Genomic DNA, 12,968 nt, shown 5'->3' with positions numbered 1-12,968 from the left:
CTGCTCTATTTAATTCAGAACTTCCAAACTTGACATCCCTTTTAGGTAGGCCTTTATTTTGATTTCACTTGACCCCCACAGAGCTGCCTTGTATGGCCTTGCTGTGGCCTTGTATGGGAATTGCTCCAGCATCTGACAGAGTGCAGACTTCCTGATTTAAATGTGGAAGTTGGTCTTTAGTGTTATCAATGGTTTTGCTTAGAGGACCCAGAGACTAATTGAAAGGAAGTGCCCAATGGCAGCTTTCTGGTTTTCACCTTTACCATTTTAAAAGTTCATTTCTAAACAGCCAATGTGAAGAAGAAAACATTGATATTTATGTAGGGGGATCTTTGGGACAATACTATATCTCCTTTTGATCTATAGTGTTCGTATTTTAATCTTCAGTTATCTGATTACACTGGTGAGGGAGCTAGGAGCTAACGATGGCCCCCAAATGCTAGCAGCGAAGTATATCCAAAGCTAACGTTATAAGTAACACCAAGATGCACATTAAATTCTATCCAAACATACATCTCTCTCTTTGCTTCACTCATATATTATGTGTAGTGATATGAAATTGTCAGTATCGGACTGTTTTTGACCTATAAAAACAATTTCAGAGCGTTCAGTCTAATGGTTTATTTCAGGGCTCAGCACATTTTCTGTAAAGGTATAGGTAGTAAAATACTATAGGCTTGGCGGGCAGACAGTCTCTGTGGAAATTGCTAACTGCCATTGTACCTGGAGGCCCACAATAAACAATACGTAAATGAATGAATGTGGCTGTGTTCCAATAAAACTTTATTTATGGACATGGAAATGTGAATTTCATGTAAATTTCACATGTCACATAATATTCTTTTGATTTTTTTCCCCAACTACTTAGAAATGTAATAAACGTTCTCGGCTTGGGGGCCATACAAAACCAAGCAGTGGCCCGAATTTCACCCAAAAGCCACAGTTTGCCAACCCCTAGTTGGCTGCCACTGCCTTTGTAATTTCTGGTACCAAGCACTTTCTGTTCACTCTCCTGAAACCAATTTCATTATCTCCTCCAGAGCTCCCCACCCCAAGCCTTGTTTCACCTTCTCATCTCCCTTCATCATTGGAGTACTTCGTTCGCTCACCCTGCCAGGGGACACCTGAGCAGCACCCTCTTTGCTCCTCTTTCCTCCCCTACCCGTGTCCAGCAGGTCTTAACTAGGAATTCTCAGTTCTCTCACCTCCTCTGAAGCCTTCTGTTCGCTTCCATCCAGAGCCGCTGCTTGATTCATGACCTCTTTGTCATCTGGACTGTTATAAAAGTGACACTTTGGTGACACTCTTGTGTGACAAAAGTGACGCTCTTCACTTTTGTCATTTATCCTCTATAATCCATCCTCCATCAGGCCACTACTGTTATTTTCCTAAACAGTTTTTATCATATGAGACCCTTCTTTAAAGCATCTTAGATTCTTCCCATGGGTCATAGGCTCTATAGGATAAAGTTCCTATAGAGTTTCACGGTCTAGTTCTGACGTAGCTCCCTCGCCAAGCCTATACTTAAGTCACAGCCACCCCTCTTTGTAAAGTTCACATCACTCTGTTTTCAGAGGTTATTCCTATGCCTGGAGGGTCTTGCCTTGCCTTTTCTCTGATTCTTGATTTCCTCCTTTATTCCATGAAGCTGAGCTCAGGTGCCACCTTAGCTGTGACACTTTCCGTGACTCTTCTTTTGCAGAATTGTCTCCTCCTCTGCATTTTCAGGTCTCTTGTGACATATATCTTGGGTATAGCATCAGTCGGAACAACTCAGTTATTTATAGGAAGGTGTCTCTACTGTGTAGATGACTATGGGCTCCCTGGGGGTAGAAGCCATGCCGTAGTCTTCTTGCTTTATCCCTCTTGGCTACACAATATTTTAAAGTAATTATTTCAATCAAGATGTACTACGTATCTAATAACTTTCTTGGTTTATTTATGAAGTCGCAGAGATCTGATTACGGGGTTGCAGAATCCAGTGCCTTTGGGGCCAGGCTGGTGACTTAATGGCAGAAGTGGACAGAGTGAGGTCTGGGGTGAGCTAGCGAGGAAATGCCCCATCTCTGATCGTTGTTGCCCAAGAGTGTGACAGGTGTTGCTGAAGGTATTATTTTCCAAGAGAAATGGGAAAACTAAATTTTTAATATAAATATCCCAGTTTTTCTTTTAATTAATTAATTAATGGCTGCATTCGGTCTTCGTTGCTGCGTGCGGGCTTTCTCTAGTTGTGGCGAGTGGGGGCTGCTCTTCGTTGCGGTGTGCGGGCTTCTCATTGTTGTGGCTTCGCTTGTGGAGCATGGGCTCTAGGCGTACAGGCTTCAGTAGTTGTGGTACGTGGGCTCAGTAGTTGCGGCTCGCGTGCTCTAGAGCACAGGCTCAGTAGCTGTGGTGCACGGGCTTAGTTGCTCCATGGCATATGGGATCTTCCCAGACCAGGGCTCGAACCCATGTCCCCTGCATTGGCAGGCAGACTCTTAACTACTGCACCACCAGGGAAGCCCCCGGTTTTTCAATATGGGCAACTACAAATTCACCTTCTAAAGAAATACCTTGTGGGCACAACTTTTAAAATACCAACCTGTCTGTCGGCTGGATGTGGCCCTTGAGACCCCAGTTAGCAGACCCCGATTGGTCACATCTCTTCATTAGCCACGGACAGGGCCTGGGAACCAGAGCGTGCAAGTCTGCGTGATGGGAGAAGGCCTTGCACGTGTGTGCTCTGTTCTCAGCCTGCGTTCATCCTGCCATCTTGACACTCTGCCTCCTCCACCTGTTGGTGCTTAGCCATCTTCCAAGGTGTGAAAGCCAGATACCACAGAGAGTTCCATGGCTTTCCATCCTTTCTCCTCCCTGGTGACACCCGCTGGGCCGTTAACTGAATGGGCTGGGGTGACCTCCTGTTCCGCCTCCTCCCCGGAGGTGGCTGGGAGAACGTCCATCAGGAACATCCATTCTTTTTTTTTTTTTTTTTTGCAGTACGCGGGCCTCTCACTGTTGTGGCCTCTCCCGTTGCGGAGCACAGGCTCTGGACGCGCAGGCTCAGCGGCCATGGCTCACGGGCCCAGCCGCTCCACGGCATGCGGGATCCTCCTGGACCGGGGCACGAACCCATGTCCCCTGCATCCGCAGGCAGACTCTCAACCACTGCGCCACCAGGGAAGCCCAGGAACATCCATTCTTGATGGAGGTTCTGGCTGTTTTTGCTGACGGCTGTTAGCGAAGGCTTTTGTTCCTAGTCAGAGCCCTGGTTTTCTAGTACACCAAGAATGAGAGGTTATTAACGCCCTTGGAGCTAGGAATTAAGTTGTCCTTATGTTCCAGCCTGTCTGGGTGGTCAGTAACCACTTCAGAGAATCACATGAAACATTGCCTGTGGGGTAACCTAGAAAAGAGAATTTTAATAATTGATTGCTATATTTGGTCTCCCGTAAATGATCGATTTCCCACCCTTCCCCCTACGGCCTTTTGCTGCCTGCTTCTCAATTGTATGTGAATCAGCAACAACTCAGTTCACCTGATGGCCTTTCTAAAATGCTTGCTCCTTCTTATTCAGTGTGATTACTGGCTGTTTAGCGGTATTAACACTTCGTGTAAACTTTTTAGTCTAAACTGTCCAGGCTTTTATTTCCTTTAAAAACAAAGCAATAGAGTAATACCAAAAAAAGAGAGATCAAACCCAACCAAATTCTCTCTTTGATCTTTTTCTGTGGGTCTGGGACCTGAGCTTCTGAGACCAGGAGCCTGGGGAGAGATGGCCTCGTTGGGCAGATCGAGGTGGGAACCTAGAAGTAGCACGTTCCTAACGGTGTGGCACTTTCCTGTGTACAGAACACTGTCGCATGGGTGGCTTGTGTGTTGCAACCACTTTGAGAAGAAGGCTCAGAGGAGCAGGTGGCCTTGCTCAAGGTCCGTGTTCAGGGAAATGTCATGCCGTGCCTCTTGTAGGCTCTGGATGTGACCCTGTGTCCTTGAGGCTGGCAGAGGGACACTGACAGAAGAGGGAAGAAGACGTTCCCCTCAAACTCACATAACTTCATAAAAGTCCTCTGGGCCCAACACAAGAGGCAGCTAGCTTGTGTTGGATATATTATTATTAAGTAATAATATTGAGTACTTACTGTGTACTGTTAAATACTTGTTATGCTAGGGCATTTAATTCTATCGGAAGTGACAGTTATCATCCGCATTTCAGAGACAGAAAGTAAACTTCCTGTGCCTGAGAACAGACGGCAAGTTTGAACTTGGTCTACCTGACCATTGTCTCTGTTGGTTCTTCTGCTGAGTTGCCAAGGGGGAGGGGTCGGTAATGAATGACTTGACACTTGTGACATGTGGGAATCTTTCCAAAACATTATCAACTGTGACTATCCTTTGTGGATTGACTGTCCTGTAAATCCTTTTGAAAATGTTTCCATTGTCAGTTCTCTGGACCAGTGGCTGTTGTGACAGGGGCTCACTTCTTGAGAATAGTTACTCGTCTGAATTTAGTGATAGGAACCTGCTCTGTGTGTTATATTATCAGGTGAATGTCCTTAAGGTCAAGGTTTTGAGCAGATGAGAAGGCAGGTAACTTGATAATTTAACAGTTGCCATTAAAACCAGGATTTTTCTGCTGAAATTCAGGTGGAGTTGATTTTTTTAAAAATTTGTGACTAGAATATTTTACAAACAGAAAGAAGGAAAACAGGTTTCCAAAGTGTGTGATAGTAGCAGAGAATGAATCACTTGCTCTTTTTAAATAGGGTCTTCTACTGCTACAGATCTCATGGTCACATTCATGCCTGGTGTTCAGGTCATAGCTTCCAGTTGTATCTGATACACACATAGGATTTTGGACTTCCAAGACCTTAAAATTCTGCATTTACCTGTTTTTACAAGGGGGGAAAAATCTAGGTGTTTTGTCCAGTTGAGGGTAGGCTGGTAGGTTAACACAGTCCATAATTGAATTTAACTTTATCACGTGTCTCTCTCCTAGGGCAAACATATCCCGATCTTCTAAGGGAAGAAAGAACTGGATGTAAACTTTCCATATTGAAGACATAGTAGTTAACCTTCCCTTTCATCGTCTCACAATTCTCCCACTTGAATTTTAACCCTAACTTCAGAATTTCCCAGTTCTTTAATTTAGGTGACTAATATCCCCTCTCCCGAACACATATATTTTAGCAACTCCCAGAATTTAATCTGAGAAGTACTACTGAGAAACTGAGGTTTGCAGAAGTTAAGCAACTTGACCAAACACTCTGCTGTCCAGTAGTTGTGACTTTAAAAAGAGGAGAACAGTAGTGGCCAACTCATAGAGTCCACAGAGGATTACATGAGTTAATTACTACATGTAAAATGCTAACAACAGTCCCTGGCACATAATTAGTTCTCAACAAGTGTAAGATACTGTTATTATGCTACATCTAGGAAGTAGCAGAGTTGATTTCTGTCTGGTTACATTCATTGTTTCAGCAGATGTTTGTTGAACACCTGCTGTGTGCTATGTTCTGGGGAGATAGCCCATCATCTTAACCATTGTGCTTTATTACTTCCAGTTTAATTTCAAGGAAGATGTTCTCCTCCTTTGTAGGAAATTGGAAAATAATGACACCAAAGAGATGATGATTTGTGGTCCACCAACGTTTTGTCTTTAAGTCTTCAAAATAAGCATCATGGGTGGGTATTGCTTAAAGAAAGGACATCTTGAAGTCATTCCTGTTGATCTCAAGATAGTGCTGACTTTTTGCTGGAGCCTATGATAAGAAGGGAATGATATAGTTGCTCACATAAAAAAAAAATTGAACCTATTGACAGAATGATGCTTCTGAACTCAGAAAACAGTTTTTCTCAGTTTACTTTTAGAGGAATTGGAGGTTTTATTTATATTTCGTAAACAAAGCATTTGCCTTTGAAGAACAAAATGAAATATTTAAGTTGATAGAGGTCAAGCTTTTTATTTATTTGTTTTTTTTTTTGTGGTATGCGGGCCTCTCACCGCTGTGGCCTCTCCCGTTGTGGAGCACAGGCTCCGGACGTGCAGGCTCAGGGGCCATGGCTCACGGGCCCAGCTGCTCCGCGGCATGTGGGATCTTCCCGGACTGGGGCACAAACCCGCGTCCCCTGCATCGGCAGGCGGACTCTCAACCACTGCGCCACCAGGGAAGCCCCAGGTCAAGCTTTTTAAAGCCAAAATAAATTGAGAAGAATCAGGTCTTTCTACTAAAGCTGTACAGAGTCAGGAATTTGAAATAATCTGAAATATTGGATAGCAGTTGTGTGTTTTAAAAAGGCAGTGGCTTTCATTAAGATGACTATCATCTGGATAATAATCAGATATCTGACCAAACAGGCTTCCAGGGCTGGGGCTGCTGTCTTCCCTCTAGGTTGACGTTTCTGACTTTGTGATATTTCGTCAGTGTCATTCACAAGCTGTATTCGCTTGAAATGGCAAAGGAAGTGTACCCTTGATTGTTCTTCACGGTTCCCTGGCTTTGATGAGTCATTGCTGGACAGCCTTCTCAACTAAGTGCCGATAAGAATAGACACACAATAGAAAAATTAAACAACTGAGAGCTGAAGCAGAAAGAGCTGGGACTGTGCTTTATTTAGCTGTGTGACCTTGTGTAAGCCACAGTATTCCTGGGCCCTGGGTTTCTCATGCATACAATAAAGTTTCTAGGGTCTCTTGCTGAAGTTGGGTCAACTTTGGAATTTAATATCCCCCAAGAGAGATAGGAGATATACAGCACATTCAAGGGACAGTGATTCGTGATTTATGTAATTATCGTAGCTTTGTTGACTGTTGGAAAATAGCAGTGGCAGATGAGTCAACCTGGCATGTAGCTTTCGGAGATCAGTGATGCTTTTTTTTGTTAAAGTTATGCTTTAGTCAGGGTTTTTTTTGGGTCCCAATGGTCCGGGTGATGCCAAGTTCCAGAAATAGAAGCCCCGATCTTGTTCAGAGGACGGTACGGAAGGGACGGTTGTCACGAACTTGTTTTCCTAGCCGAGCCTCCACTTTGGCTTTCCCTAGGGAAGATGTTAGTGGGTGACCACGGGGGTGTAACATCACCATCCAGCGAACCATCCGCCCCAGACATGTTGCTTGGAAGTCACTATCAGTGACAGAGAAGAGGCAGGTGGTATTTTAAATCTCCTTCCTCTGCCGGGTTTGATTCTCCAAAAATCCATGTGAAAGGGAAACTCCAGACAAATGCGTGTTCTGTATTAGGAGCTCCAGCTGCAAACACCTGGACTAAACGTGGGCTCCTCTAGAGACAGGCAGATCTGAACCATCCATCCTTCATCCTTCCTCTGGGTGCCTTCTCCAGTAGCTAGAGAAGCAGGGAGAGAATCCCCTTTCTCTCAGGCACGGACCTGAGCTTGCCTAATCAGGCACGGACCTGAGCTTGCCTAATCTGCTTATTCCCTGCTTCCCCACACAGTCCAGCTGGTCCTCCCACCGACTGATGCAAATCCCCGTGTATAATAGGAAGAGGTTGGGGTGGGGGTCAAAGGAGGCCTCACTCTGAATCCCAGCAGCGCTCCTTCCTGGCTGTGGAACTTGGGATAACTTACTTAGCTTGGGCAGCAAGCATAGTGGTATTAATGGTCTTATGCAGGTAGTGTGTGTCTTCATCGTGTCGTCAAGAATTGCACTGTATTCTTTTTAAATTTTTTTTTATTGGAGTACAGTTGCTTTACAGTGATGTTAGTTTCTGCTGTATAGCAAAGTGAATCAGCTATACGTATACATCTGTCCCCTCTTTTTTGGATTTCCTTCCCATTTAGGTCACCACAGACCATTGAGTAGAGTTCCCTGTGCTCTACAGTAGGTTCTCAGCATTGTATTCGTAAACCTTGTGAAAACGCCTCCTCCTTAGAGGAGAGAGTGAAGGTGGGGCCGAAAACTAGACCTTGACCTTTTCCTCCCTTCATCCCTGAGAGGGTGTGGAGGCAGATTTGACCTCACAGAGATCAGCAGGGACCCCTGCCTCCTAGGACAATGGTCTTCATATTCTGTAAGCAACAATCTACTTTTAAAAAAAAAAAGAATCTTACACAAAACTGTCGTGTGTAAAATGAGTTAAAGACTTCCATTTATAAAAATATGGTTAAGTTGAAATTTATAATAAACTCAGGAAGAATGATAAAGCAGTTTCAGTGAACAGAAATTTGAAATAGCGGAGATGGTAGATGACTCTTATGATCTTTTTCCTATTACATATAGATAAGTAATTGCAAAATTTTTTTTTTATTTCTTTTTGGCTGCATTGGGTCTTCGTTGCTGAGCACGGGCTTTCTCTAGTTGTGGCGAGCGAGGGCTACTCTCTGATGCGGTGCGCAGGCTTCTCGTTGCGGTGGCTTCTCTTGTTGCGGAGCACGGGCTCTAGGCACGCAGACTTCAGTAGTTGTGGCACACGGGCTCAGTAGTTGTGGCGCACGGGCCTATCTGCTCTGCGGCATGTGGGATCCTCCCAGACCAGGGCTTGAACCCGTGTCCCCGGCATTGGCTGGCAGATTCTTAACCACTGCGCCACCAGGGAAATCCCTCAAATGGTATTTTTTTAAACAAATCTTCTTCCAATCAAGTGGTACTGGTCAAAGAGAAAAGATAGAAGGATTATAATGCCAAAGCTGCCCAAAATATATAGACTAGCATGTATTTGTTCACATGTAACAGATGGGAATCAACTTTTAAATTATTGCAGTTTTTTTCCAAAATGCTTATACATTTAAAAAATAAATTTAAAGTAAATGTTAAAACATCTGAAACACCTCCATAGAATCCCAAGGTTTGGTAGAAGACTGTTCAAAACACACTCCCTGAAGTCTTACAGCACTCAGATCTCAGTTTGCTCTGTTTCCTGTTTGATTGTAGCGTGTATACTGTTTTTAGGTCTGAAAGCCATTTGATATAAAAAACGGTGACATTTGAATAAGGTCTGCAGTCTGGTTGACAGTGCTGGATCAGTGTCAGCTGCTTGTTTTGATATCGTACTTGAGTGATATAAAATGTTGCTTTTGGGGGAAGTTGGGTGAAGGGTGCATGAGACTATACTATTTTTGCAGTTTACTCTGAGTTTATAATTATTTCAGAATTTAAAATTCTTTATAAAAAGTCATTTGAAAATGATCATCTTCTAATTAATTGTTAGGAGGGAGTACAACAAGACTGAGTGGTGTATATACCACACTTTTAAAGTGGTTTTCCATCTATCTTACCTTATTTTGAAATAAAAGCATCTTTCTTTCCTTGCCACTGAGTCTGTATCCTCCACACTCACTCTGTCACCTACTGTGACACTGTTGAAATTTTGGGAAAAAAACACAGTCAATGGCACATCAAGGAGAGCTCTCTTTCAGGAAAACTAATTTAGCTGCCACTTAACTACTTAATAAGAAAATGGTACCGAAACCCAGGAGTTCATTCTGCGGTCACCTGATACAGAAGAAGGTCTATGAATGATGTAGCATGTTTTTCTGAGGCATTCCTGTGCTCAAAACATTACTAATTAGGCCAAAGAATATCGACATGCCATGAGATCATAGGGCCACACGTACAAATCAGCATGCCCTATAGTCTGTTGTGATGATGCAACGTGAGGAGTGTTATTCTACATGAGAAAAGATAAAGGAGTGAAGATAATTTTAAAAGAATAAACCTTTGATCCGTTCACTTCTCCGTGTGTAAAGTAAAAGTGGTCATGGCAGTCATGAAACACAGTTCTCTGTTCTCTTGGGTTTTACAGTGTGCTGTAAATGACTGCCTTGTTCTTTGATAAGATTGATGGTAGTTTTGCTCTATCACTTGGAGAAATGCAACGGAATTCCCTGAGCCAGCCATCTGTCTTCAATGTAATTGGCAAAAAGAGTGATTGTCTCGAGTGTTTTGACTGGAAGTGGATTGGTGGGGTTGATCCCGTCTATCAGACACCTGCGAAGGTGAGCTGACCTCAGCATATTGCTTTAGCACATGTTTTAACATATGCTGGTAGAATTACATTAAAAAAAAAAATCCATTTACTCCACCAAGCCTGTAAGGTCCTGTGCATTAAGTAGGGCGTTCGTTTTGTGCCAGTTGTGAAGCCTGTCTGGGCTGACCTGAGGGACTGGGCTCTCAGCTCTCCAGACATCACTCTGTCTGACCGGCTTTTCTGGCTTCTCCTCCAGGGTTATCAACGCCGGGAAGAGCACACACAATGAAGACCAAGCCAGCTGTGAGGTGCTCACCGTGAAGAAGAAAGCAGGGGCCATTACCTCAACCCCAAACAGGAACTCAGCTAAGAGACGGTCCTCACTTCCCAACGGGGAGGGTCTGCAGCTGAAGGAGAACGCGGTAAGACCCTCCTTCATCCCCTGTTCTCGGGTGAGAGGAACATGCACGCTGTGGCCCCGTTGTGGGATGTTCGGAATGGAAGAGAGAAAAGCCATGTCCCCAGGGTTAGTGGAGTGGCAGGTCTGTGCTCAGGGTATCACACCGTCACAGCGAAGGTGACACATGGAGTTAGGAAGAGCTGGTGTTGAATTCCCTGGCGGTGCAGTGGTTAGAACTCTGAGCTTCCACTGCTGGGGGCTCGGGTTCCATCCTGGGTTGGGGAGCTAGGATCCCGCAAGCCGAGCAGCACGCAAAGTAAACAAACAAACAAATAAATGGAGCAGCTGGTGTTTAGGTTCTAAACCTTTAAAGTAAAGAAAACGCCCATATCATATATGAGTTTTGCTGCAAGAATTAGTATATATGTTTGGTGGTTTTTAAGAAGCTACTTCAAGGTTTTTGTGAAGGAGATAGTCCCTGGAAGTCTCTCAGAAGCAGTGGGAGGAACTCTAGCCATCGGCTTGCAGCCCTGCTATGCACGACTCTGCCCCTCTCCTCCCCTTGCCTGCCCCTTAGAGTTGCCCAGTTGGAGCCTTGCTTGAATGTCTTCCAAATTAATGTTTGTTTCAACTGGCCCAAAGCCCTTGCATCCTATGGGGCAGCCCTGCAGACCGGATGCCCTATTGACAAACCACAGAGCGTTTCTCCTCTTTCCAATTTCTGGAGAACAAAGCAGACATCCTCGGAAAGTTCTGAAGAAGCTCTCAGAAAAGTATAGGGAACAATCAGTACTCTGTCCATCGGCAGATTTAGTCCTACAGAAAAGAGACATTAAATGGGGTGACCCCAATGTGACTGTTTATTCTGATGGTCTTAGGATATTTTTGTATGTAAATTTCTATAGGATTGTAAAGGATCTAGGAATCTCTTCTTAGTCTAAGTGATAGTGTCTTGTTGCATTTACGCTTAGGGAATAAGAGTACTGATTTATTTTGGTAGCATTAGTTCAACTTAGGGTTAGAAAGCACAGTGACCTGTGGAGATTCATCAGTTGTGCTTGCTTTCAAGGCTGAAGGAAGCACTGGTTAGGCCTCTCCCAAAAAGCGAGAGTCAGGGACCCAGATGGGCAGGACCAAATAATACTGGTTAAGTGCATGGTCTCTGGAGTAAGACGTTTCAGAACAGTCCATGGCTTACAGCTGTTGAATTTGGGGATAGTTATTTATTCTTTGAGCCTCACCCTTTCTCTTCTCTAAAAAGGAAGGATAATAATGGTAACTACCAAATATGGTGGAAGAGGCTAGTTGCAAGTAAGAAATCCAACAGTCCATGTAAAGTCTTGAGCCAGTGTCATCATTAATAAATCCTTGATCAATGCTAGTGATTATTATCCTAAAGTCAGTTCTACTTCTGTAATCCTCTGCGGATAACGCCCACTGGGTTTTCATTCATTTGTAAACTGGAGATCACACAATGTCTTTCGTACCTTCTTGATGGACTTATTTTGAGGATTGCGTTTTTATGGAAAAGGGCTCAGGAAATGTGAGACATTAGTGATAACTGGGTATGGGTGCCAGTGACTTAATGTTGCTCTTTCCCCTGGCAGGTCTCCTCTGCCACTGGATATAAAGTGATTTCTATAAGACTAAGTCAGTGTTGACATTTGGCTGAAGGCCTGTGGGTGATGGCGTTTTCCCTTGTTGCTAAGTTCCTCCTAGAAGTGGAACCAGGAGTAACTTTTTACCTTTCCTTAAGAACAGTGAAACCAGTGCATGAGCCCTTTAGGATGGAGCCGGGGGCCTCCTTTGTGATGGCTCTGAACCTCTGTGGGGTCCATGAGCCACTAGGAGGCAGCAAGGACATGCCATGCAGAGCCGGCACCCCTCCCCCTGCATTCCTGCTTTGGCCACAGCAGCTTCACTTCTACCTGCCTTATATATTAGGCTACTTATTAGAGTTTAAGGCAAGAGCTGTGCTGCCTTTTTCCTTTTAGTTTAGTTGTGGGAAATTATACATAAAATAAAAGTTACCATTTTAACCATTTTTAAGTGTATCGTGCAGTGGCATCAAATACATTCATATTGTTGTGCAACCATCAGTATCATACATCTGCTGAACCTTTTCATCTTCCCAAACTGCAACTCTGTACCCATTAAACACTAACTACTCCTTCCTTCTCTCCCCCTTCCCCTCCCCGTCCCCCGTCCCTGGCAACTACCATTCTGTTTCCTGTCCCAGTGAATTTGACTGCTCTAGGGGCCTCCTATAAGTGGAATCATATAATATTTGTCTTTTGTAGTTGGCGTATATCACTTATCGTAATGTCTTCAAAGATTATCCATGTTGTAGAATGCGTCATAATCTTATTCCTTTTTAAGGCTGAATAATATTCTGTTGTGTGCGTACATACCATTTTGTTTATCCATTCATCCATCGATGGACACTTGCTTTCATTGTCTATTGTGAATATTACCACTATGAACATGGGTGTTTGAATACCTGTTTGAGTCCCTGCTTTCGATTCTTTTGAATATACACCCAGAGTGGCATTGTTGGGTGATACGGTAATTCTGTTCAATATTTTGAGGAACCACCATGCTGTCTTGCACAACAGCTGCACCATTTTACATTCCCGCCAGCAGTACACAAGGGTTCCAATTTC

At 44.0% G+C, this 12,968-nt stretch overlaps 1 protein-coding gene across 4 annotated transcripts in view; it reads left to right on the top strand.

The window, feature by feature from the left end:
- The window catches only part of PPM1H (protein phosphatase, Mg2+/Mn2+ dependent 1H), a 264,421-nt gene that overhangs the window by 84,225 nt on the left and 167,228 nt on the right, over window positions 1-12,968 (top strand). For all 4 annotated transcript variants that reach the window (XM_067697206.1, XM_067697207.1, XM_067697208.1 and 1 more), the window contains exon 2: window positions 10,162-10,327. In XM_067697206.1, the coding sequence (XP_067553307.1) occupies window positions 10,162-10,327 (166 nt within the window). The remainder of the gene's footprint in view (window positions 1-10,161; window positions 10,328-12,968) is intronic.

The sequence above is a fragment of the Pseudorca crassidens genome, chromosome 11, assembly GCF_039906515.1.
Source record: "Pseudorca crassidens isolate mPseCra1 chromosome 11, mPseCra1.hap1, whole genome shotgun sequence".
NCBI lineage: Eukaryota > Metazoa > Chordata > Mammalia > Artiodactyla > Delphinidae > Pseudorca > Pseudorca crassidens.
This window is presented reverse-complemented; position numbering and strand designations above follow the sequence as displayed.